The sequence below is a fragment of the Mustelus asterias genome, unplaced genomic scaffold (assembly GCF_964213995.1).
Source record: "Mustelus asterias unplaced genomic scaffold, sMusAst1.hap1.1 HAP1_SCAFFOLD_331, whole genome shotgun sequence".
In the NCBI taxonomy this organism is placed as follows: Eukaryota; Metazoa; Chordata; class Chondrichthyes; order Carcharhiniformes; family Triakidae; genus Mustelus; species Mustelus asterias.
Window position 1 is genome coordinate 1,778 of NW_027590293.1, and position 25,549 is coordinate 27,326.

The window sequence follows — 25,549 nt, forward strand, 5'->3', positions numbered from 1 at the left end:
TTTAGAGAGAGTTTGGCCTTGTGGAAGGGAGAGGCAGCTGATCAGATTGTCTCAATCTTAGTGACAAAGAAGCTCCATGAAATCCTCATACTCCACCTGTCTGCGTGGGTTTCCCCGGGTGATCTAGTTTCCTCCCACAGTCCAAAGATGCGTGGGTTAAATGGATTGGCCATGTTAAATTGCCTCTTAGTGTCCAAAATGTGTATCTTAGAGGGATTAGCCATGGTAGACTTGCGGGGTTACGGGTATTGGGCAGGGGTGGGTGTGGACTTGGGTAAGAAGCTCTTTTGGAGAGTTGGTGCAGACTCCAAGGGCCAAATGGCCTCCTTCTGCACTGTAGGGATTCTTACATATGTTCGAACAGTCTAACTTGTTGGAGATGAGGATTGAGGAGACGGGAGTGGGAGATCCCTTCAAAAGGATCTGAATTGCGTGAGAGATATCAAAAAGATTCAACACAATGCGTATATTCAACACAAAACTGATTTATTTGACTTTTAGTGAGAATATTAGCCCCTATAAGTGGCTGGGCTCTATTACCAATGTAAACAGACCCTAATGAACATGGTTCAGTCCTGAATGTCACTGACAGCAAAGTTCAATCACTACAGTTACTTGTGAAGTCTCTGGTGTCTGAGCAGGTGCGATGAAGTCATGAATCTCTTCCCACATTCAGAGCAGGTGAACGGTCTCTCCCCGGTGTGAATTCTCTGGTGTACAGTGAGTTGAGAAGATTGCCTGAACCCAGTCCCACAGTGAGAGCACCTGAATGGTCTCTCCTCAGTGTGAACACGTTGATGGAACATCAGTTCCCCAGAACTTTTATAGCACTTCCCACAGTCTGGGCATTTAAAAGGTCTGTCGTCAGTGTGAACTCGCTGGTGTGTCAGCAGAATGGTTGATGTAGTAAATCCCTTCCCACACTCACAGCAGGTGAATGGCCTCACCGCAGAGTGAACTCTCTGATGTTTCAGCAGGCCAGATGACTGAGTGAATCCTTTCCCACACACAGAGCAGGTAAACAGCCTTTCCCCAGAGTGGATTCGCTGGTGTTTCAGCAGGTCTGATGACTGGGTGAATCCCTTCCCACAGTTGGAGCAGGTGAACGGCCTCTCCCCAGTGTGAATTCGCTGATGTACAGTGAGCACAGATGATCGTCTGAACCCAGTCCCACAGTGAGAGCACCTGAATGGTCTCTCCCCTGTGTGAACTCGCTGATGTACAATGAGTTGAGATGATCGTCTGAACCCAGTCCCACAGTGAGAGCACCTGAACGGTTTCTCATCAGTGTGAAGACGTTGATGGGACATCAGTACGCCAGAACTTTTAAAACACCTCCCACAGGCTGGACATTTAAAAGGTCTTTCGTCAGTGTGAACTCGCTGGTGACTCAACAGTTCGGCTGAAATACTGAATCCTTTCCCACACTCGGAGCAGGTGAATGGTCTCTCGCTGGAGTGAACTCGCTGGTGTTTGGAAAGGTCGGACGACTGAATGAATCCCTTCCCACACACAGAACAGGTGAAAGGCCTCTCCCCAGTGTGGCTGCGCCGATGCGTTTCCAGTTTGGACGGAGAAATGAATCCTTTCCCACAGTCCTCACATTTCCATGGTTTCTCCTTAGTTTGACTGCACTTGTGGTTTGACAGGCCAGGTGATTGGCTGAAGCCTTGTGCACACACACAACATGTGTACAGCTTCTCTCCACTGCGAATGGTGCTTTTTCCTTCCATGTTTAAAATCTGATGATATTCAGTTCAGAATAAATTGAGCGACTCTGTCCAACACTGATGTTATCTTTTGTTCGAGCTTCTGGACTGCAATTCCCCTGTGAAATTGATTTAAAACACAAAAAAAGGGAGTGAGAGAAAACCATTAAAACACAAAGGCAGATTTTGAAATTGAGCTGAATGAATCTGGTAATTTGTGGGTCCGGCTCTTGGAAAAAGTGGTTGAGGCAGAGTCCTTGAATAAGTTTAAGGCAGAACTGGATAGATTCTTGATAAGCAAGGGGGTGGAAGGTTATCGGGAGTAGGCAGGAATGTGAAGTTGAGGTGAAACTTAGATCAGCCACAGGGTGGAGCAGATTCGAGGGACCAAGTGGCCTATTCCTGCTCCTAATTTGTATGTAAAAAGTACAGGAGATGTAAGGAAGAATGCTTTTACACAGCAAGTGGCAATGACCTGAAACCTGCTGCCTACGAGTTGGGTGGAAATGGACACGATGAATAATTTCAAAATGAAATTGGATAGACACTAGAGGGAAATAAAGCTGCGAAGATATGAGGATTGAGCAGAGGAATGGGACTGACTGGCTTGCTGTAGACAGCTTGCATGGATCCAATGGGCTGAATGGCCTCTGCACTGGAATGGCACTTTCCTGTAATCTCACCGAATTTAACCCTGGGAGTTCAGATATCACTCAGGTACATCTGTTCTACACTCTCTCCAGGGCCATTATGTCCTGTTGCCCGGAACTGAGCACAGTTCTCCAGATGTGGTCTAACCAGGGTTTGTGAATCTCGGGGCCTTTCCAGTCACACTGAAACCCGAAACCAGGTCGGTGGTGACGTTCACGAAGGGTCATAGGTTCAAGGTGAGGGGGGCGGGGAGGAGGTTTAACATGGATATCAGAAGGACGTATTTTACACAGAGGGTGGTGGGGGCCTGGAATGCGCTGCTGGGCAAGGTGGTGGAGGCGGACACACTGGGAACGTTTAAGACTTATCTAGACAGCCACATGAACAGAGTGGGAATGGAGAGATACATAAGAATGGTCTAGTTTGGACCAGGGAGCGGCACGGGCTTGGAGGGCCGAAGGGCCTGTTCCTGTGCTGTATTGTTCTTTGTTCTCTCACCGACACAATCGACAAACCTGTTACCTTCCACTTTCAGATGCTGCTGATATTCAGGTCCTGATGTATTGAGTGACGTCATCAGATCACAATGTGATGTTTGATTTGAGTTTCCCATATGTCAATTCTCCACTTCCAGCACTCTGTAAATTTACAGAAACCATCACAGTCAGTCCAGGATAGAAATTCACAACATTCTCTCCTCTGAGTTGCCAATTGTGATTAAATGTTTTCCTGGAGGTTTTATCACATCTTTTCTATTGTGCTCATCCTCCAACCATTAATCAGTCCACACATCCATCCCCACTGCCTTCCTGGGCCAATTGGAAAGCAAAAAAGACTCCTCACCCTACAGCATAATGATTGACAGTCAGGCAAACAACTTTTATCCATTTTCAATATTTTTATTTCCAGTGAAGAAGTTCAAAGGAAAATGACAACAAAAGATATATTTTTAAATGTCCTGAATGTTTTAGAGACTGAGGTTTGAATCCCACTACAGCAGATGCTGAAATTTGAATTCAATAAAAATCTGGAATTGAAAGTCTAATGATGACCATGAAACCATTGTCGATCGTTGTAAAAAGCCAACTGTTTCACTAATGTCCTTGAGCCAAGGAAATCTGCTGCCTGACCTGGTCAGGTCTATCTGTGATTCCAGATCCACAGCAGTGTGTTTGACTCTTAAAATGCCCCGTGAAGTGCACTCAGTTCAAGGGCAAATAAAGATGGGCAATAGATGCTGGCCCAGCCAGTGGCAGCCACATTCCCTGGATGCATTGGGAAACAAATCTCCCATCCTTAACTGGTCTGGTCTAAATATGACTCCAAACTACAGAGATGTGGTTGACTCTTAAAATTCCCTGTGAGATGCTCTGGCAAGCTACTCAGTTGAAGGACAATTGGGGATGGACAATAAATACTGGTCCAGCCAGCGGCTCCCACATTCCCTGAATGAATAAAAAAAATTCCTGGAGACTCCAGTCGAATCCGGGAGAGTTGGTAACCGGGCCAGGCTCACAGCGCATGCGCCCTGCTTATATTGTTCCTGTAAAGATGGCGGCCGCTGACCCGGGCCTGGAGCCGCTCAGCTCCAACTCTATTCAGTACCAATTGAAGCGGGACCGGGAACATTTTATTCTGGATTGAAGACTCTAGGGGGTATTTATGAAGCCTCCCAGCCCACTCCGCTGCTTCTATCCCTCCCCGGTCACCCAGCGGCTCCATCACTGAACCTCACTCCATTGTTTCTTTTCGGCTCCTCGCAGCGCCAGTCACAGCCCGGACTGCGCATGCTCCGGTCTGAGCCAGGTACCGCGTTTGCGCAAGGCGGTGCTGTAATGTGGATAGGGCACATTCTCACCCGCAGAGAATGTTGGGTAATCACCCCGCCATTCACACTGGTTTTGATAAAAAGAAAATATGGTTTGCGATCTGAATATGATTGGTACCATTGGGCCACAAAAACAAATGTATTAAATCGATTGATATGGAACGAAGGACTGATATAGTCACTAAGGACTGAGGTGGCACAGTTGCAAGCGCTGCTGTCTCACAGCACCAGGGAACCAGGTTCAATTCCGGCCTTGGGTCACTGTCTGTGTGGACTTTGCATGTTCTCCCTGTGTCTGTGCGGGTTTCTTCCGGGTGCTCTGGTTTCCTCCCACAGTCCAAAGATGTGCAGGTTAGGTTAATTGGCTCTGCTAAAATGCCCCTTAGTGTCAGGGGGATTAGCAGGGTGGATAATTGGGGTTATGGGGATAGTGCATGGGTAGGATTGTTGTCGGTGTGGGCTTATGGATGATATTGGAATAGTGTAGATTAGAGGGGCTTTAGATTGGTACCACTGGTCGGCGCAACATCGAGGGACGAAGGGCCTGTACTGCACTCTAATGTTCTATGTCCTATGAATGGCCTCCTTCTGCACGGTAGGGATTCTATGATTCTATGAGCATAGGCTCTCCACTAAAGTTCGGTTCTGGGTCTGATTGACAACAGAACAAACATCTACAGTTAGAAGTGAACACATCGGGATCTCAGCAGGTTTTCCCCATAGACAGAACAGTTAAACTGCCCCTCGCCAATAAGAATGCTGACATTGGATCAAATGCTTTGAGCTTTTAAAGTCAGAGTATTAGCCACTGAGGAAAACTAAGGAAATCCCTTTGCACATGTGAAGTGTCTGAGTGTTGTCCCTCTAGTCTAACTGTGTTGTTCTATCAGTAAATGAGACGACTGAGTGAATCCATTTCCACATTCAACTGGGAAATAATCTTTTGATCATGGGATTTTACCCAAAGGTTTACAGGTCCGACGGTAATCTCACACCTTCTGATGATGTGTTCAGCATTCTTTGTGCTCTCCAGTCAAAGACAAGTAAAATATTGCAGATGCTGGAAATCAAAATGTAAAATTCTGGAAATACTCAGCAGATCTAGTAGCATCTGTAGAGCAAGAAACAGAGTTTGCATTTTAGGCCCATGACCATTCAACACCCAGGCCTGAAAATTAGCACACTTTCTCCAACCAGAGATAGGCTATTATTTCCAGCATTTTCTGTTTTTATTTCTCATCTGTCTGAGAGTGGAAACATCTTGCACTTGTCTACTGTGTCGAACCTTTTCATAATCTTAAAGGATCAGATCATCCTCACTCTCTTTTCCAGAGAAAATATTTACAGACCGTCCAGTCTTTCTTGCTGGGTATAACTGCCTGTTCAGGCATCTTTCTAGTCTATTTTCTTGCATCTTCTCCAGTCCTTCCAGACCCATCTTATAATATGGAGACTGGAGACATCAGCTAATCTGAGCAGCAAACTCACTATTGTCCCCAAATCCCTGCATGTTGAAGTATTTTAGCCATTTTCCAATCAGCTGAATATGAGATGGGATGGAATAAACAGATTCAACAAGTCAGTCTGTAACACTGTGGAGCATCTCCAACTTGCCTCTTCCCCTTACTATTAAACAGTTGATTTTTTTCCCTCTTAATCTGTCAGTTATGGCATTAAGAATAAAGGGCTGAATGGCCTATTTCTGCTCCTATTTCATACGTCTGTATGTATGTTAGTATTGAACGGGAAACTAGAGGAACAATGAGAGCTTGAAATGAGGAATGATGTGAGGAAGCTCCTTTGGAGCAGAAACACTGAGCTGGACTTGTTGTGTCCAATGGCCTGTTTTGCCTCCGGTGTCATTTCACTCCTGAAGGGTCTGCTTTGAACTTTTAGACAATGCCACCGATTCCTAGACTGTCAAACCAGCAGAAATAATTTATATTTACCCTCTGTTCCTCTTCATGTGTTTTATTCTTTTACTGTCACTGTTAATCACACCCAGAACTGAACCATGTTCATTCTGGTAATTGGAGTTTATTTCTATTGATTATTAATATCTCTGTAACTGGGCTGGAGTTTAATATCTTGATGTCAGTTAAATAAATCAACTTTGTTTCAAACACAGTGTGTCAAGTACTTGATTTCTCCAGGATTAATTGATTGATTAATTGATGTCCTGTTACCGACCGTTCTGTTTTTGGATCTTTTCTCCTTTCTGACTCTAGATTATTTCAGTTCTCATACCTTCAGTTGCTCTCATGGACAAGTCCCAGGTCCTCGTACCTTCCAGAGTGTCTCTCCCAGCCTAGAGATTCAGGGAAGTTTCAGTATTAAAAACAGAAAATGCTGGAGTTAGTAATCCATACTTTTCCAAGTATCAGTTGATTGTGTCCCAGATTATTGGTTTCATTTACCCCACCGCTGATGTTAAGCTGATTGTTCTGTAATTGCTGTGTTTTTGAACAGAGATGTAACATTTACAATCTCTGTCCTTTGTCACCACTACTCTGTAAGGATTGTAAGATTGTAGTCAGAGCTCCACAAGCTCCATGTGAAGGACAGTGTGTGTCAGAGTGCAGCAGTCCCTCAATGTCAGACTGCAGTGTCAGCCTAGATAATGTGCTCAGCTTGATGAGTATTTCCTGTTGTTATTGATGTGGATCATTCAGAAACAATGGACTCTGATGATGTCATCCAGTCCTGCTGCGATGATGTCATAGAGACTATTACATCACAGCGGAGCCTTCGTGGTGAAAACAGTTTTGTTCCAGACGGCAGCAAGTTCATTACTGATAGATCTGGAAATGAGAATACTGGGAATGAAAGCACCCCAAGGTATTTCAGAGGAGTTTCATGAAGAAAAAAATGACAATGGTTAGCACTGCTGCCTCGTAGCACTAGGGACCCAGGTTTAATTCAGGCCTTGGGTGACTATCTGTCTGGAGTTTGAACACTCTCCCCATGTCTGTGTGGGTTTCCTCTGAGTGCTTGGATTTCCTCTCACAGTCCAAAGATGTGCAGGTTAGGTTGATTGGCTATGCTAAATTGCCCCTTAGTGTCCCAAGTTGTGCAGGTTAGATGGATTAGAAATGGTAAATGTGTTACAGGAATAGGGTGAGGGCCTGGGTATGATTCCCTTTCAGAATATTGGTACAGACTCGATAGGCCAAATGGCCTCTTCTGCATTGTAGGGATTCTATGAGTGACAGAGCATAATATTAGGATGGATGGACAAAAGCCTGATTGAGAGGCAGATCCTGAATTACGAGAGAGAGATGGACAGTTTAGGGAGGGTATTTCAGAGTTTCACACTCAGACCCTGCCACCAATGGTGGTGTAATTAAAATGTGGAGATGCAGGCATTGGACTGGGGTAAGGACAGTCAGAAGTCAGTTGTCAGAAGTCAGTAAGAAGGTGTTGTGAGACTTCTTACGGTGTAATTAAAACCATGGATGCGCAAGAGGCCTGAATGAGAAGAGTGCAGATATCTGGGGGACAAGCTAAATTGCCCCTTAGTGTCCCAAGGTGTGCAGGTTAGGGGGATTAGCAGGGTAAATACTTGGGGTTATGGGAAACAGTTCTGGATGGGGTTGCCCTGAGTGTCAGGGGGATTATGTGAGGTTACAAGGATAGGACCTGGGTGGGATTGTTATCAGTGCAGACTTGATGGGCCGAATGGGCTCCTTCTGCATTTCAGGGATTCTATTCTATGATCTCAGGGAATTGTGAAACTGGAGATTACTGAGATAGAGAGGGATAAGGTCATGGAGGAATTTGAAAATAAGGATGTGAATTTTAAAATCGAGGCATGACTTGACTTAAAGCCGGTGTAGGTCAGGAAGCAGGGCAGGGGGTGGGGGGAGATGGGTGAATGGGATTTGGTGTGAGAAAGCCGGCAGGCAGCAGAGTTTTGGATGATCTCACGTTTCCATGTGGGAGTGGGGTGAATGTGAGAGGCTGCTCAGAAATGTACTGGAATCATCAAGTGTAAAGGAAACACAGGCATGGGTGAGGGTTTCAGCAGCAGATGAGCTGGGGTGGGGTGGAGATTGCTGACATTATGGAGATTGAAATATCTGGTATTAGTGATGGTGTGGATATGTGGTCAGAAACTCATCCTGTTGTTAAATCTGACACCAAGATCTGAATTTTTCATCTGTCGGGCACACTCACACGGGAGAGCCTGGAAGTGGGTGCAATCGGCCCCGGAATGTGATTTCAGACTGGCTGGCCAATTAACAAGCAGTCAGTGTGAAATGCACGCTGGGAAAGGCTCAGTGCTGCCGGGGAGGGAGGGAAGGGGACGGGGAGGGAGGGAAGGGGACGGGGAGGGAGGGAAGGGGATGGGCACTGAGGAAAGCGAGGGTGCTGTTGGCATTTCCAATACGCTCCCTCAGGGGGACAGCTGCTGCGGAGCCTGTCTCTCAGCTACTGACCTGTAAAAAATAAACTGTGATGGAGCTCCTCACACTTGTTGGAGGTGAGGATGGCAGAGATGGGGAGAGGGAGAACCCTTCAAAAGGAATTAACTTCTGTTCGTGATGTTAAAAAGACACAACACACTGTGTTTAACACAAAGCTGATATATTTGTCTCTTATCCAGAATATTTACACCTATAACCAGCCTGGTGTTTATTAACATCAGCAGGACTAGACTCCAGTGAATGATATTCAGTCCTGCAGGTGATTAACAGCAAAACCCAATCACTATAGTTACTTGTGGCCTTGCTGGTGTCTCAGCAGATGGGATGACTGAGTGAATCCCCTCCCACACACAGAGCAGGAGAACGGTTTCTCCCCGGTGTGAATGCGCCGGTGTTTCAGCAGATTGGATGAGTGATTGAATCCCTTCCCACACACAGAGCAGGTGAGCGGCCTCTCCCCAGTGTGAATTCTCTGGTGTACGGTGAGCTGAGATGATTTCCTGAACCCAGTCCCACAACGAGAGCATCTGAACGGTCTCTCGTCAGCGTGAATACGTTGATGGGTCACCAGTTCCCCAGAACTTTTAAAGCACTTCCCACAATCCAGGCATTTAAATGGTCTCTCGTCAGAGTGAACCCGTTGATGGGATGTCAGTTCCACAGAACTTTTAAAGCACTTCTCACAGTTCAGGCATTTAAAAGGTCTCTCATCAGTGTGAACTCGCTGATGTTTCAGTAGGTGAGATGACTGAGTGAATCCCTTCCCACACACAGAGCAGGTAAATGGTTTCTCCCCAGTGTGGATTCGCTGGTGTTTCAGCAGATCAGATAACTGAATGAATCCATTCCCACACTCGGAGCAGGTAAATGATCTCTCTCCAGTGTGAATTCGCTGATGTGTCATCAGGTGGGATGACTGAGTGAATCCCTTCCAACACACAGAGCAGGTGAATGGCCTTTCCCCAGTGTGACCACGTTGGTGTCCTAACAGATTGGATAACTGAGTGAATCCCTTCCCACAATCAGAACATGTGAATGGTCTCTCCCCATTGTGATCTCGCTGGTGTTTTAGCAGACTGGATGACTGAGTGAATCCCTTCCCACACTGAGGGCAGGTGAATGGTCTCTCCCCAATGTGACTGCGTCGATGAGTTTCCAGGTCAGATGGATAACTAAACGCTTTCCCACAATCCCCACATTTCCACAGCTTCTCCCCAGTGTGACTGTGCTTGTGTCTCGACAGGCCAGATGATCGACTGAAGCCTCGTCCACACACACAACACGTGTATGGTTTCGCCTCACTGTGAACAGTGCTTTTTCCTTCCATGTTTAATATTCAATGATATTCAAGTTACGATAAATGATACACCTCTGTCAGCTCCTGGTGTGATGTTTGGTTTCAGTTTCCTGACTGTAAATCCTCCTCTTCTAAAACCCTGTGAAATTGATTTAAAACAAAAAAACAGGAGTGAGAGAGAACCCACAAAAACACAAAGGCAGCTTGTGAAATTGAGCTGAATGAATCTGGTCATTTGTCTGATACTAATGAACAGTGCTGGATTATCATAAAAACCCAACTGATTCACTAATGTCCATCAGGGAAAGGAACCTACCACCCAGTCTGGGTCTGTACAGACTCAGGCCTCTACTTAAGGAGAGTACAAGACAGTGGGAGAGAATGGGGAGTAATGCAAGAGGTGAGGTTGTGGGGGGATGGGGGAGGCGCTGGTGATGGCAGGAGGAGAGGGATTTTACACATCTATAACTCAGCTGGAGCTTTGACAGAATCTCCCAAACCCTCAACTTCCACCACCTGGAAGGACCAGGATCACAAGTGTGAATGAACACCTCGAAATTCACCTTCAAGTCTCACACACTTGGGGATTTTCACAGTAACTTCATCGCAGTGTTAATATAAACCTACTCGTGACATGATAAACTTTTTTTAAAAACTTTAAACACACTGTCCTGACTTGTCTGCCATCCAGTCCTGGATGAACAGATATTTTATATATTGGGAAGACTGAAGCCATCGGTTTCAGTCTTTGCTACAAACTTCACTCCCCAGCCACCGACTCCATCTCTCTCCCTGATAATTGTCCGAAGCTGAACATGATTGTTCACAACCATGGTGACATGTTTCACCTCAGGAATTAGGAGTCGGCCATTCGGTCCATCAGGTCTTTCACTTCTGTCACTGTTTCAAGTCTGGATGACCCTTCTCCAAACAGTCATTCAGACTCGAAACGTTGGCTCTATTCTCTCTCCAAAGATGCTGTCAGACATGCTGAGATTTTCCAGCACTTTGTTTTTGTTAAACATTCACTTGATTGCAGTTTGCTGTGGGTAAATCCTCCCCTTCTAACCCATGTAAAATAAGTTTCCAAAACCTATCACTCTCAGTCCAGGATAGAAATTCACAACATTGTGTCTGCCTGCTTTCGGCTCAGGATTACTTAAGCTGGGACACATTTTCATTGGAAGCAGATGAGAAAATGTTCACCAGGCTGACTCCTGTGATGAGGGGGTTTGGCTTCTGAGGAAAGGTGGAACAGGTTGGGTCTTTACCCATTGGAATTCAGAAGAATGAGAGGTGATCTTGGCGAAGCATATTAGATCCTGGGGGAGCTTGACCGGGTAGATTCTGAGAGGATGTTTCCCCTCATGGGGTAATATCCAATTATGGAACAGTTAAAAAATAAGAGGTCTCTCAGTTTACACCATGAGGAGAAACGTATTCTCTATGAAGATCATTAGTCTTTGGAAATCCCTTCTCCACTAAGTAGGAGGCTTGGTCATTGAATACATTTAAGGCTGTGTTAAGTTCATAAGATATTGGAGCAGAATTAGGCCATTTGGCCCATCGAGTCCGCTCCGCCATTCGACCATGGCTGATATGCTCCTCATTCCCATTTTCCTGCCTTCTCCCCGTAACCAGTTAAAAATCTGTCTAACTCCTCCTTAAATTTACTCCCTGTCCCAGCATCCAATGCACTTCGGGGTAGCGAATTCCAGATTCACAACCCTTTGGGAGAAGTAGTTTCTCCTCAACTCTGTTTTAAATTCGCTACCCCTTATCCTAAGACTATGACCTCTTGTCCTAGAATGCCCCACAAGAGGAAGCATCCACTCCATGTCTACTTTATCCATACCTTTTATCATCTTGTGTACCTCAATTTGATCTCCCCTCATTCTTCTAAATTCCAGAGAGTATCGGCCTATCTCTCTTCATACGACAAACCCGACATCTCTGGAATCAATCTGGTGAACCTCCTCTGAACTGCCTCCAATGCCACTACATCTTTCCTCAAATAAAGGGACCAAAACTGTGCACAATACTCCAGGTGCGGCCTCACCAATGCCTTGTATAGTTCCTTACATTTATATTCTAATCCTTTAGCTATAAATGCCAACATTCCATTCACTTTCTTTATAATCTGCTGTACCTGCATGCTAGTTTTCTGTGACTGGTGAACGAGGACACCTAGATCCTTCTGCACTGGAGCACCCCAAAGTCGCTCCCCATTTAGATAATAAATCGCCTTCCCAACACTCCAGCCCAGACAACATGCTGGTGACTCTCCTCTGCACTCTTTCTAGTACAATCACATCCTTCCTATAGTGTTCCTCAGTGTTACGTTCTGTCTGATTCTGTCAGTTGATGTTTCTGAGATTCACCTTGGGACACTCTCCTACATTAAGGTCTGATATAAATCAAAGTTATTTTTAAATCACATTGTAACAGACTGGGGAAGTCAGGATTAAAACAATATCTACGTAAATGGAGTTTGGTCACAGATCAGCCGTGACCCCAGTCAATAAGAGAACAGGCTCAAGGGGGATAAATGATTTCCTCCTGTTCCCAAGAAACTTGGGCTCAAACACCAGCTGATGACTGGAAAGTGATGGGAGACCTGGGGGGGGAAAAACACTTCACCAGAAACCAGCACTGGAGCAGAGTTAGAGAGTGGGAGAGGCCCGGGGGGGGGAGAGAGAGAGAGAGAGAGAGAAACAACACAGGAAATGGAGTAGCTCATTCAGCCTTTTGAGTCTGCTCTGTCATTCAGTTAGACTCTGGCTGATTAATTAGTCTTTCTGAACTTGAAGAACAAATACCTGAACAGTTAACTCCAGCTGGTTATAGGGTTATTAACAGCAGCAGAAACACACCACAGCTGAATGAAACACCAGCTGATAAATGGAAAGCCTGTTCCTGTGCTGTACTTTTCTTTGTTCTTAACTGGGGAGAAGACACTTCACCAGGAACCAGCGATGGAGCAGAGTTAAAGAGTAGGACAGTCCTGTGGACAGACTACTCAGGAAATGGAATAGGTTGTTCAGCCCTTCAAGTCTGCCCTGTTATTCAATTAGACCCTGGTTGATCCATTTGTCTATCTGAACTTGAACAAATATCTGAATTGTTAACTCAAGCTGGTTACAGCAGTTATTAACAGCAGCAGAAACACACCATAGCTATCAGAATGAAAATGAGTCAGTGCAGGATGTGATTACCTGTTCAATAACTGGGGAATCTGCCTCCAGAAGACTTGTGAACTCGCTGGTGTCTCATTAGGTTTTGTGACTGAGTGAATCTGTTCCCACACATGGAGCAGGTGAACGGCCTTTCCCCAGTGTGAGCACGCTTGTGTTTCAGCAGGTGAGATGAACTGCTGAATCCCTTCATACACACAGAGCAGGTGAATGGCCGCTCCCCAGTGTGAAGTCGCTGATGAGTGCGAAGGTTGAACATTCGACTAAAACTCTTCCCACACACGGTGCAGATGAACAGACTCTTCCCAGTGTGACTGCGCTGATGTGCTTCCAGCTGGGATGGAGAACTGAATTCCTTCCCACAGTCCTCACATTCCCATGGGTTCTCTATGGTGTAGATGTCCTCGTGTCTCTCCAGGTTGGATGATTTAATGTGTGTATATTTCAAATATCCTGTAAAAGGAGTTTAGAAACATCATCACTGTCAGTACGGGATTGAAATTCAGAACAGACATTTCTACTTTCTGTGGAACATAGTTTCCTCACTTGTTCCTGTAAAGCAGTAAATCCTCATCCTGAACACTTTCCCACCTCCCTGTCCTGCAACCAACTCCCACATTGAACAACCATCTCATATTTCAATGATTGTCCCGTGTTTGAGTCCAGTGTGCCAGGCTGCATGGCGCATGGGTGCTGTTTCACCCATAAGATGGATCTGTGCAGCACCCTCTTCCAACTGTTCTGGCTGCCAACCAGCCCGTGTCCACCCACACAGTTCCAGCAGCACCGCGCACAATACTGCTCACCTGCTCCAACAGACTCATGAAGGATGTCCTTTCATTTTCTCTGAGAGAGTTGGTCAGCCTGGCAAACCCAGTGTGAAATATCTTCACAAATCTTTTCTCCCACCATCTATTCTGGCTGGGTTCAGTTCTCTTTTGTACAGAGTGAAAATAAAATCAAACAATTATTTTCTCTCCTGGTCACTGCAGGGAGTTGCAGCTTTTTACTGGGGGTGTTGGGGCCTCCAGCGGGTGTTTGTGAATCCTCCCCGCCCACCTCCCAGGGTTTCATTCCTTCCCAGATCAGAGTCCTCATTGATTTGAGGCCAAAGTGTAACCTCTCATTTATTGTCCCCCTCCCCCATCCTCTGATGTGAACCATCCTCCAGTGGCTGAGCCAGGATGGGGCCGTTAACCTGGGCCTGTTCCCGGGAGGGAGGGAGAAGCCCCGCAGCTGCAAACCAGGGAGCTGACAATGATTCTGAAGGGTTTGCGGATCCACAAAGTGTTTCCAAATCCTCCCAGCCACCGCCTAACGCTGACTCCGCTTCTCCGGGACAAACAAGCGCCAAGGACAGCAATGACACTGCGCATGCTCCCGCATCACAATGCCCGGGTCTGATTGACGGCAGCTCCGGACCAATAGGAAGAGGGGGCGAGGCTGGAGGACCGAGCGGGAACGGCTGGTCCTCCAACCAATCGGAGTGAATGAGGGGCGGGAACTGAAACATGCGCAGTGCGGGTAATGGCGACGGACGGATGGTTTTAATTTGGAAGCGAGATCAATACGAGGTAGAGGGCGGCGCGCGGGGAATGATAAATGTGGCGGGTGGGTGGAGAGACTTTGTAAACATGTTGTTCAAACCCAAACCCCGGAAATGAACTTCCCGGTCCCCCCCTTTGTACCAAATGGAGCGGCAGGTTGTAGTGTTAGACCCGGGCTGACTGCCGCCATTGAGGCTGCATGTGGGAGGCCGGCAGGGATTGTGATCGGAGAGCGAAGCCCTGACGTCACAATGGAATGGGTGAGGGTGTGACATCACAATGGAATGGGTGAGAGTGTGACGTCACAATGGAATGGGTGGGAGTGTGAGGTCACAATGGAATGGGTGAGGGTGTGACGTCACAATGGAATGGGTGAGAGTGTGACGTCACAATGGAATGGGTGAGAGTGTGACGTCACAATGGAATGGGTGAGAGTGTGACGTCACAATGGAATGGGTGAGAGTGTGACATCACAATGGAATGGGTGAGAGTGTGACGTCACAATGGAATGGGTGAGGGTGTGATGTCACAATGGAATGGGTGAGGGTGTGATGTCACAATGGAATGGGTGAGGGTTCCAGATGAGCTGAGACTGGGCTGGAGTCGGGCGATGTCACTGACATGTGGCCCGGTGGCACAGTGGTTAGTGCAGCTGCCTAACAGCGCCAGGGACCCGGGTTCAATTCCAGCCTCGGGTCGCTGTCTGTGCAGAGTTTCTACATTCTCCCCGTGTCTGTGTGGGTTTCCTCCGGGTGTTCCGGTTTCCTTCCACAGTCCAAAGATGTGCCGGTTAGACGGATTGGCCACGATAAATTGCCACTTGGTATCAGGGGGATTAACAGGTAAATATGTGGATAGGGCCTGGATGGGATTTTTGTCAGTGCAGGCTCGATGGGCTGAATGGCCTCCTTCTACACTGTATTTTATTATTCATTATTATTAATTAATTACTATTAATGCTTCTATAAATGAAGGTGGTCTTGATGATGATGTGGACATGTGGCTGGAAGCTCACCTTGGGATGAACTATTTCACACTGGTTGTGAACAGGCTGGTTCAGCCTCAACCAGTTGCCAGGAGGAGAGATAAAGTTGTTGGCAAGGGAGTGGAGTTTGTAGTGGGGACTGAACACAATGGGTTCAGTCTTCCCAGTATTTATATGAAATAAATTTCTGTTCTTTCAGTACTGGATGTCAGACAAGTCAGGATGGTGTGTGAGTTGGAGAGGAACTTGGAGCTGATGGTGTTCACAGGGTTTGGAAATTCTGTCAAAGTTCCTGTTGAGTTGTAGATGTATAAAATCTCTCTCCTCCCCTCCGGTCTCTCCTACTTGTCTCTGTTTCCACTCAGAGTGTGGAGATGCCTGCGTTGGACTGGGGTAAGCACAGTAAGAAGTCTCACAACACCAAGTTAAAATCCAACAGGTTAATTTGGTAACATAACCCACAGGCTTTCGGAGCGCTGCTCCTTCATCAGGTGAGTGGGAGTTCTGTTCACAAACAGGGCATCTAAAGACACAAACTCAATTTTCAAGATAATGGTTGGAATGCGAGTCTTTACAGGTAATCAAGTCTTAAAGGTACAGACAATGTGAGTGGAGAGAGGGTTAAGCACAGGTTAAAGAGATGTGTATTGTCTCCAACCAGGACAGTTAGTGAGATTTTGCAAGCCCAGGCAAGTTGTGGGGGTTACAGATAGTGTGACATGTCCCAAGATCCCGGTTGAGGCCATCCTCATGTGTGATTGACAGATCCATGCTCACTGCTTCCTGCCCTGGAGGCAGAGAGCTGAAAATTTCCATGCCAGCTGCCAGACAGATAAATGTCCACATTACTGGAGTAAAAATGTGTGGAATATACAGACCAAATTCACTTCATTCCCTTCAGTTGCTGCAAGTCCCCAATTTCCCCCAGAATGAGAAAAGAAATGGAAAGGGGGAAACATTGATTTCCTCCCAGATGTTGTCCAGAGGAGGGAGTTTCACTCTGAAGCTCATTGGCCAACTTCTGCATTGTGACGTCACAATGGAGCCCTGCCTGAATCAGCCAATAGGAGTCACTCTGCTCCGCGGTGATGTCTCCGGGTTCCAGTGCGCAGGCCCGGGCGCGCGGACCCGGGAGCCCCGCCCCCACCCATTGTTCCCCTCCCCTTACACCTCCTTGAGTCAAGGTTTCCAGGCAACCGGCTGGCGGCTCCGGCCAGAACAAGAAGCCGCTCGGTGAGCTCCCCCTCCCCCTGGCCCAGGACTTCACATGTGCGAGGGAGAGGGGAAGCTGCGCATGTGCAGGGGAGAACCCACCCTCTGATCTTCATGCTGAGGTGTTGACCAATGGGAAGAGTTGGAGGACCGGAAGGATTCTGGTCTTCCGGCCAATCTGAGCACAGGCTTTGTGTGAATGAAGATTGATCTTCAGACTGACTGATACTTCCTCCTGTCGCTAATATCTGTGAGTAAAACACTTTCTTTTCTCCCCCTTACCATTTCTTTTCTCATTCTGGGGGAAATTGGGGACTTGCAGCAACTGAAGGGAAAGGAAGTGAATCCAGGGAGGGTGCAGACTCTGGAAAGGTTGGCCCAGGTCTCTCTCTCTCTCTTAAACCAGAAAATGATCCATTTCTGCCCACTGTTTGCTGTAAGCCAATCTTCTATCCACGCCAATATGTCATCCCCACAGCATGAATTTTTATTTGCTGCAATAACCTTTGATGTGGCAACTCATCAAATGTCTTCTGGAAATCTAAGGACAGCACATCCACCGGTTTCCCTTTATCCAATTCCCGATGGGGAATTTTAGAAAATTGAACAACACATCAACTATCTCACTCTGTTAAGACTCGAGAATGAAGCCCAGCAGGACCCGAGGACTCATCAGCCCACAGCTCCAACAGTTTGCTGAGGACCACTTCCCTGGGAATTGTGCTTTTTCAGAGTTCATCCCACACTTCTGTTTTCTGATTTCCAGTTGTTTCTGAGTTTTAACTGTATCCTCTCTTGTGAACACCGAGGCAAAATACTTGTTCAATTCATCTCCCAGCTCCTTATTTTTCATTCTCAATTCCTGGACTCACTTTCTATTAGACAGTTAAGAAATGAGGTGGAGCAAGTGACTGAAGTGTCAGTCAGGGAGCACTATTGGGAGCAACAATAGTTTCAAAATAGTTCTGGAAAAAGATAGGACAGGTCCACAGGTCAAGGCCCTAAACTGGAGCAGGGCCACTTTTGTGGGCATTAGGCAGGATCTCGCAGATGTCGATTAGGTGAGTTTGTTTGAAGGGAAAGGAATGACTGGCAAATGGGAGGTTTTAAAAGTGTGATAAAGAGTCCAGGGGCAGTATATTCCTGTCAGGATGAAGGGAAAGAATGGTAAATTTAGGGATCCCTAGCTGACAAGGGACATTGAGGCTCTGGTCAGGTAAAAGAAGGAAGCATACATTGGGTTTAGACAATCGGGGACAAGTGAATCACTCGATGACTCTTAAAAGTGTAAGAGAACACTTAAGAGGGTATGATATGGATCTGGCAGGTAAAGTTAAAGGAAATTTAACTTTAACACAGTCCAAAGATGTGCGGGTTAGGTTGATTGGCCATGATAAAATTGCCCCTTAGTGTCCTGAGATGAGTCGGTTAGAGGGATTAGCGGGTAAATATGTCGGGATATGGGGGTAGGGCCTGGGTGGGATTGTGGTCGGTGCAGATTCAATGGGCCGAATGGCCTCTTTCTGCACTGTAGGGATTCTATGAAAATACCAAGAGGTTCTATCGCGATACTAACAGTAAAATTGTGGCGAGAGAGAGAGAATAGGTCCCCTTAAAAATCAGCATGGCCATCTGAGGATGGAGTCACAGGAGATGGGTGCGATTTTTAATGAATATTTCTCCTTGGTGTTTCCTGAGGAGAACATGATGGATGCTGAAGAAATAAGAGAAAGAAGCTGTGATGTCTTGGACCACATGCATATTACTAGGGAGGAGGTATCTGCAGCCTTAAAGTGCATTAAGGTGGATAAATCCCCTGGGTCTGATCAAGTATATCTTCAGATCTTGTGGGAGGCTCAGGAAGGAATTACAGAGCCCCTGGCAGAGATATTTGTTTCATCTCTTTCTACTGGTGAAGTTCTGGAAGAATAGAACACGCTAATGTTGTTCTGTTGTTTAAGAAGCGTAGCAAAGAGAAGCCTGGGAATTATAGGCCGGTAGTCTGACATCAGTGGTGGGTAAGTTACTGGAGGGGATTGTGAAGGACAGAATCTACCAACATTTGGATTCTGACGGTGTGATTAGGGATAGTCAGCACCGCTTTGTGCACGGGAAGTCATGTCTGACAAATCTTTGATTGTTTTCCGAAGAGGTAATCCAGAGGATGGATGAGCAGGGCCACTTTTGTGGGCATTAGGCAGGATCGAGCAGATGTTGATTAGGTGAGTTTGTTTGAAGGGAAAGGAATGACTGGCAAATGGGAGGTTTTAAAAGTGTGATATCAAGAATCCAGGGCAGTATATTCCTGTTAAGATGCAGGGAAAGAATGGTAAATTTAGGGATCTCTGGCAGACAAGGGACATTGAGGCTCTGGTCGGGTAAAAGAAGGAAGCATACATTGGGTTTAAAGATTAAAGAAAATTCCAAGAGGTTCTATAGCTATATTAAGAGTAAAAGGGTGGCTAGAGAGAGAATAGATCCCCTTAAAAATCAGTATGGCCATCTGTGTGTGGAGCCACAGGAGATGGGTGAGATTTTTAATGAATACTTCTCCTCTGTGTTTACTGCGGAGAGCACCATGGGTGCGAAAGAAATAAGGGAAACAAGTGATGATGTCTTGGGCACACGCATGTTACTTGGGAGGAGGTATCTGCAGCCTTATAAAAGCAAATTACTGCGGATGCTGGAATCTGAAACCAAGAGAGAAAATGCTGGAAAATCTCTGCAGGTCTGGCAGCATCTGTAAGGAGAGAAAAGAGCTGATGTTTCTTGTCCAGATGACCCTTTGTCAAAGCTCTGAAACATCAGTTCTTTTCTCTCCATACAGATGCTGCCAGACCTGCTGAGAATGGGGAGAGAGTGTGTGGAATGGAGATTTACAGCTTCTGGGGAATGAGAGAGGAAAGAATGTTCCATAGAAATTGTCTGTTCTGAATTTCTATCCTGTACTGACACTGATGACTTTTGGAAACTCATTTTACAGGATATTGAAAGAGGAATCACAGGTTGAAATCTCAAACGTCACGTCTCGATCTGACAGAGTCTTATTCCTTGGGAGCTGAATATCATCGGACTTTGAATCCAGAAGGAGAAATGATTGTCCGGTCTGTTGATTTGAAAAGATTTCAAACATCAGTGTGACTGGAAAAGCACCAACACACTGTCACACTCGAGTGAGAGTGTTCCAATGCACTGACTAAAGAGCTTTAACCAGTTACACAGCCTGAATAAATATCACACCATTCACAGCGGGGAGAGACTGTAATCTTGTTCTGTGTGTGGACAAAGTTTCAACTAATTGTCCACCCAAGAGAGTGGCAAGGACACCTGCACCATGGAGAAACCGTGGAAATGTGCGGACTGTGGGAAGAGATACGGATACCCATCTGAGCTCGAAGCGCATTGGCGCAGCCACACTGGGGAGAGGCCGTTCACCTGCTCTCAGTGTGGGGAGGGATTCAGTGATTCATCCGGCCAGCAAAGACACCAGCGAGTTCACACTGGGGAGAGACCGTTCACCTGCTCTCAGTGTGGGCAGGGATTCACTCAGTCATCCAACCTGCGGACTCACCAGCGAGTTCACACTGGGGAGAGACCATTCACTTGTTCTCAGTGTGGGAAGGGATTCAGTAATTCATCAGGCCTGCGAAGACACCAGCGAGTTCACACTGGGGAGAGACCATTTACCTGCTCTCAGTGTGGGAATGGATTCACTCAGTTATCCAGTCTGCGGACACACGAGCGAGTTCACACTGGGGAGAAACCATTTATGTGCTCTCAGTGTGGGAAGGGATTCACTGACCTCTCAAACCTCTGCACACACCAGCGAGTTCACACTGGGGAGAGGCCATTCACCTGCTCTGTGTGTGGGAAGAGATTCAGAGTTTCATCCCACCTGCTGAGACACCAACAAGTTCATGAGTGATTCCAGGGGTTGGATTCTGCTGTTATTGTTTCTGCTCTCAATTACATCCAGGATTGCATTTTGTTCATTCTCACAGTTGGTCAATGGGGAGGGTCGGAGGGTTTCTTTCTGTTGGACTGGTCGGTCTCACAACTTTGCCTCCAGTGGGCTGATGCTCCTTGAGTCTTGTTGCGAATACCTGGTTTCAAATTTCACATGGATCACAGAGCGACAGAGTGTGAGGAAGTTCAGAGATATTTAGTCAGCATTTCTGTTTGAAACCCCCCCCAAACGCCCATCCAATTTCCTTTGTAATTGTTTATGTCTCCACTTCCTCCACCCTCGTAGGCAGTGAGTTCCAGGTCATTACCATTCGCTGCATCAAAATATTCTTCCTCACATCACCCCCCCCTCCCCTCAACTGCATCTCTGATCCAAAACCTTAAATCTGTCTCCCCCTCATCCTTGTCCCATCAGCTAATGGGAACAGCTTTTCTTTGTCCACCTTATCTAAACCTGTCAGAATCTTGTCACCTCCATCAAATCTCCCCTCAACCTCCTTTGCTCCAAGGGGAACAACCCCAGCCTGACATTGACAATAAAGAACAAACTAACAGAATATGTTAATACCTGAAATCAAATGGGAATGTTTAATTTCTGTTTTAAAGATATTGTGAATATATTGTCCTGGACAATAAAGAAATTGGAATAACTCACCTTGGGTGTGGTTGAATGGAATATATCAATCTGGTATCCACCTACATTCTCCCTCTCTAACAGCATTGTGGGTGTACTGACACCTGAGGCATTGTAGCAGTTCAAGAAGGCAGAGTTGGGTTGACCATGGCCGAGGAAGCTACAGACAGCCACATATTCTGTTATAATCGAAGGACTGCCGATTGAATGTGAGGCATTATGGGACTGGACTATCTTGACCATATTCCTGTAACTTCTCAGTTTCTGCAATCATGAACCATTAAAGCTGCTTAGCAGGGTCCTTGATGAAGACGAACATCTCGCCAAGGCCATCCCCACACCCCCACTTCTTGCCTTCAAACAACCGCACAACCTCAAACAGACCATTGTCCGCAGCAAACTACCCAGCCTTCAGGAGAACAGTGACCAAGACACCACACAACCCTGCCACAGCAACCTCTGCAAGACGTGCCGGATCATCGACACAGATGCCATCATCTCACGTGAGAACACCATCCACCAGGTACACGGTACATACTCTTGCAACTCGGCCAACATTGTCTACCTGATACGCTGCAAGAAAGGATGTCCCGAGGCATGGTACATTGGGGAAACTATGCAGACGCTGCGACAACGGATGAATGAACACCGCTCGACAATCACCAGGCAAGACTGTTCTCTTCCTGTTGGGGAACACTTCAGCGGTCACGGGCATTCGGCCTCTGATATTCGGGTAAGCGTTCTCCAAGGCGGCCTTCGCGATACACGACAGCGCAGAGTCGCTGAGCAGAAACTGATAGCCAAGTTCCGCACACACAAGGACGGCCTCAACCGGGATATTGGGTTCATGTCACACTATCTGTAACCCCCACAGTTGCGTGGACCTGCAGAGTTTCACTGGCTGTCTTGTCTGGAGACAATACACATCTTTTTAGCCTGTCTTGATGCTCTCTCCACTCCCATTGTTTTGTTTCTTAAAGACTGGATTGGTTGTAAGTATTTGCATTCCAACCATTATTCATGTAAATTGAGTCTGTGTCTTTATAAGTTCTGTTTGTGAACAGAATTCCCACTCACCTGAAGAAGGGGCTTAGAGCCTCGAAAGCTTGTGTGGCTTTTGCTACCAAATAAACCTGTTGGACTTTAACCTGGTGTTGTTAAACTTCTTACTGTAGCAGGGTCCTGACAGAGGACCTGGTGAGAATATTTACTCAGAATGAGTTAGAATTAAACTTATTCCAGGACCAGCTGGTGTTCAGCGGCTGAGATTCCTGAATCTGTAAAAAAGGGGTCCGACCAATCAACAAACAGTGGTAGGTAGTTGGTTAAGAAGTTAAAAAGCATTCTGAGGCATTGCTTAACCTATCGTCAATTTGTGATCAGAACTGTGAGGGACTTGTGACCCGATAGTCGGTGAAGTGATGGTATTCTCCAAGTAGCACTGGTCTGAAAAGCAGATCTCTGAGAGTAGATTTTAACAGTTATAATCCTATCCACGCATGGCCAGTGAAAAACCAGAGCTCGAGTGGGGACTGGACAAGTCTCTTACCTGCCATTTGGAAACTAAGAACAAGAAGCTTATAGATAAAATGATTAGAGAATAGAAACAACGTTTCAATTCTGGATGACACTTTGTAAGAAGCTCTTATGAAGGATCATCCAGACTCAAAACATTGGCTCTATTCTGTCTCCAAAGATGCTGTCAGACCTGTTGAGATCTTCCAGCATTTTCTGTTTTCGTTTCAGATTCCAGCATCCGCAGTATTTTACTTTTATGATAATTTGATTTGGTCTGATTGGAATCCCCACGACCCTCCCGCAAAACAGAGGGAGTGGTGGCAAAGGGAGAAAAAGGGTAAGGATGATAAAGTCTGGGTTCTGATTCTCCGAGCCCATGTAGAATCAACAAAATGAGTGAACCAGTTTATAAAGAATAGAAGTTACCCATCCCTAACAAAAACTGATCAAATTAAAATAATTAGGTTGATGAATATAACAAAAAAATTAATGTATGAAGTTTAACATCAAGTTTGTTTGTTGTTAGGGAAGTTTTTAAAACTTGTGTAAAGTGATGTAATTGTGTGCCAAGTTTTTGCTGCTCACTCCCCACCCCTTTAGGTTCTGTAGAAAAGTTAACCCTTTCAGCAGACAGTTGATTTGTTTTTAAATCACCCGAAAACTCATGTCTATCTTAGTTCATAATTGAAGATTTATGGGAATTGGCTAAGATGGGCTTTCAGCATTTTTAAAGTATAAAAAAGTGGTCTTGAGAAGCCAATTTGGTAGAGAGAGGTGGAGGGAGATATGTTTACAGAGAGGTGTTGAGAGCTGTTGGTTTTACAAGTTATCCATGTTTTTGGAGCGGTCACTTCATGTCCTGGTCTGAGAGGGATGGAGAGACGTCTGTTCAATTGTTAAAGTTAAACTTTCTCTATTAACTGTTAATCGACACTTTGCTTTTTATCTTTCTGACTTGTTACATTTTTAATGGTTAACAAACTTTCTGATTTCACCATTTAAAGCTTTCTTTCTTGCCACATGGTTAAGTCACTGGAACCCGGTGTGATTTACGATTAGGGAGGTTATTGTAAACAAGAGAACCCTCATAAATCTTCATTCACATAAATCAATGTTCTTACAAATGGAATGTTATCCTTTATTACGAAAGAAATTGAACAGAGAAGTAAAGATGTTCTGCTTCAGTTGTACAGGGCGTTGCTGAGACTGCATCTTGAACACTGAGTGCAGCTTTGTCTCCTATTTAAGAAATGATACAAATGCATTGAAAGTGGTTCAGAGCAGGTTTAATAGATTGCTTCCCAATTCTTGACCCTCACGGGATGAATTTTGTCTGATTTTCTTTGTTTTCAGCTCTGATAAAGGGTCATCCTGACTCAAAATGTTGCCTCCATTCTCTCTTTACAGATGCTGTCAGACTTGCTGAGATTGTCCAGCATTTCCTGTGTCTGTTTCAGATTCCAGCAACAGCAGAATTTTGCCTTCATACCAATTCTTTTGGATAAGGACATCAAAAGTATTGGGTGTAGAACGAGAATGTGGAACTCAACACAAAAAGATCAGCCATGATCTAAATAAATGCTGGAGCAGACTCAAAGGGCCAAATGGCTACTTCTGCTCTGATGTTGAATGTTGGTCACAAATTCCTGAGGATTGTGTAACAAGGCTGGAAGATTCGCCTTGCTTGTGTTCGTGGGAAAATGTCCAGGAGAACCATCACTGTGAAGGACAGCTCTGGGATTAAAGGTTGCCAGACTGGAAAAGGAAATAAACACTCGGGGAGTGAAGAATCACTTTGGACTGGTTTTTGGAAACTTTTGGAGACAGAGTAAAATATAACTGTTGAGTGGGATATTTGATTGTGTTAAGAGTAAAAGGGCAAAGTTCAATTTTACAGTTTAAGGGCAATGTTCCCTACAAAGAACAGTATTTAGTCATTGTTGCTTCCAGTTTGTTGGAATAAATGTCAAAAAACTTGAAGTTTTGTCATGTGATTCTTTAATTTATTCACTGGGTTTAAATTCACTTTTTTAATTATTGAATGCCACAGAAATTCTAACAGTTCATTTAAAGCCACAAGTTTTGATTTCCCATTTGAGCCTGGGGTACCTTTCTGTCTCTCTATTGCTCGTGTTAATGACAGCCAGCCGACGGAGCTGAGGGCTGAATTTAGCTGAGAATAATGGGGCCTACGCCCCAGTTGGGAAACTGCCATGGGCGTCGCACTAATAGAGAGACAGGAAGGTGCTGGAGGACTGAGTGGGAAATGGGCCTCCAACCAATTGTTATATCGGTCACTCAGAGCTAAAGAGAAACCCGTCTCTTTAAATACAGATACAGGGAAGAGGCTGCACTGAAATCTGCCCTTCTAACCTGCACAGAAGCAGGAGGCTGAGATTGACAGGCTGTAGGAGGAGTCCATTCAGCCCATTGTGCCTCTGCTATCTCTTTGAAAGGACTCTGATTCATCCAACTGCTCTGTTCTTTCCCCACAGCCCTGCAAATTCTTCCCTTTCAAGTCTTTAACGTTTGGAAAGATTCTATTGAATCTGCTTTCAGGCAGATCAGAACACCTCGCTGT

The 25,549-nt window shown here is 45.8% G+C and overlaps 1 protein-coding gene across 1 annotated transcript; it reads right to left on the reverse strand.

The window, feature by feature from the left end:
- Positions 1-611: 611 nt before the first annotated feature.
- On the reverse strand, positions 612-9,942 carry LOC144486391 (uncharacterized). Its single transcript, XM_078204428.1, has 3 exons — positions 8,909-9,942; positions 5,184-5,248; positions 612-1,726 (listed from the first exon to the last, which is right to left on the reverse strand). Exons 1-3 carry the CDS (start codon positions 9,940-9,942, stop codon positions 612-614), a joined length of 2,214 nt encoding a protein of 737 aa, XP_078060554.1.
- Positions 9,943-25,549: the final 15,607 nt, after the last annotated feature.

What these genes read in the sequence shown, in the direction of transcription:
- LOC144486391 (XM_078204428.1), bottom strand. Translation starts at nt 9,942, where the DNA reads ATGGAAGGAAAAAGCACTGTTCACAGTGAGGCGAAACCATACACGTGT. An exon ending in AGACACCAGCAAGGCCACAA is followed by an intron (nt 5,249 to 8,908) that starts GTAACTATAGTG and finishes TTTGATTTCCAG; the next exon opens with CATCTGCAATATTTTACTTG. An exon ending in GCTGAACACATCATCAGAAG is followed by an intron (nt 1,727 to 5,183) that starts GTGTGAGATTAC and finishes TAAACATGGAAG; the next exon opens with GAAAAAGCACCATTCGCAGT.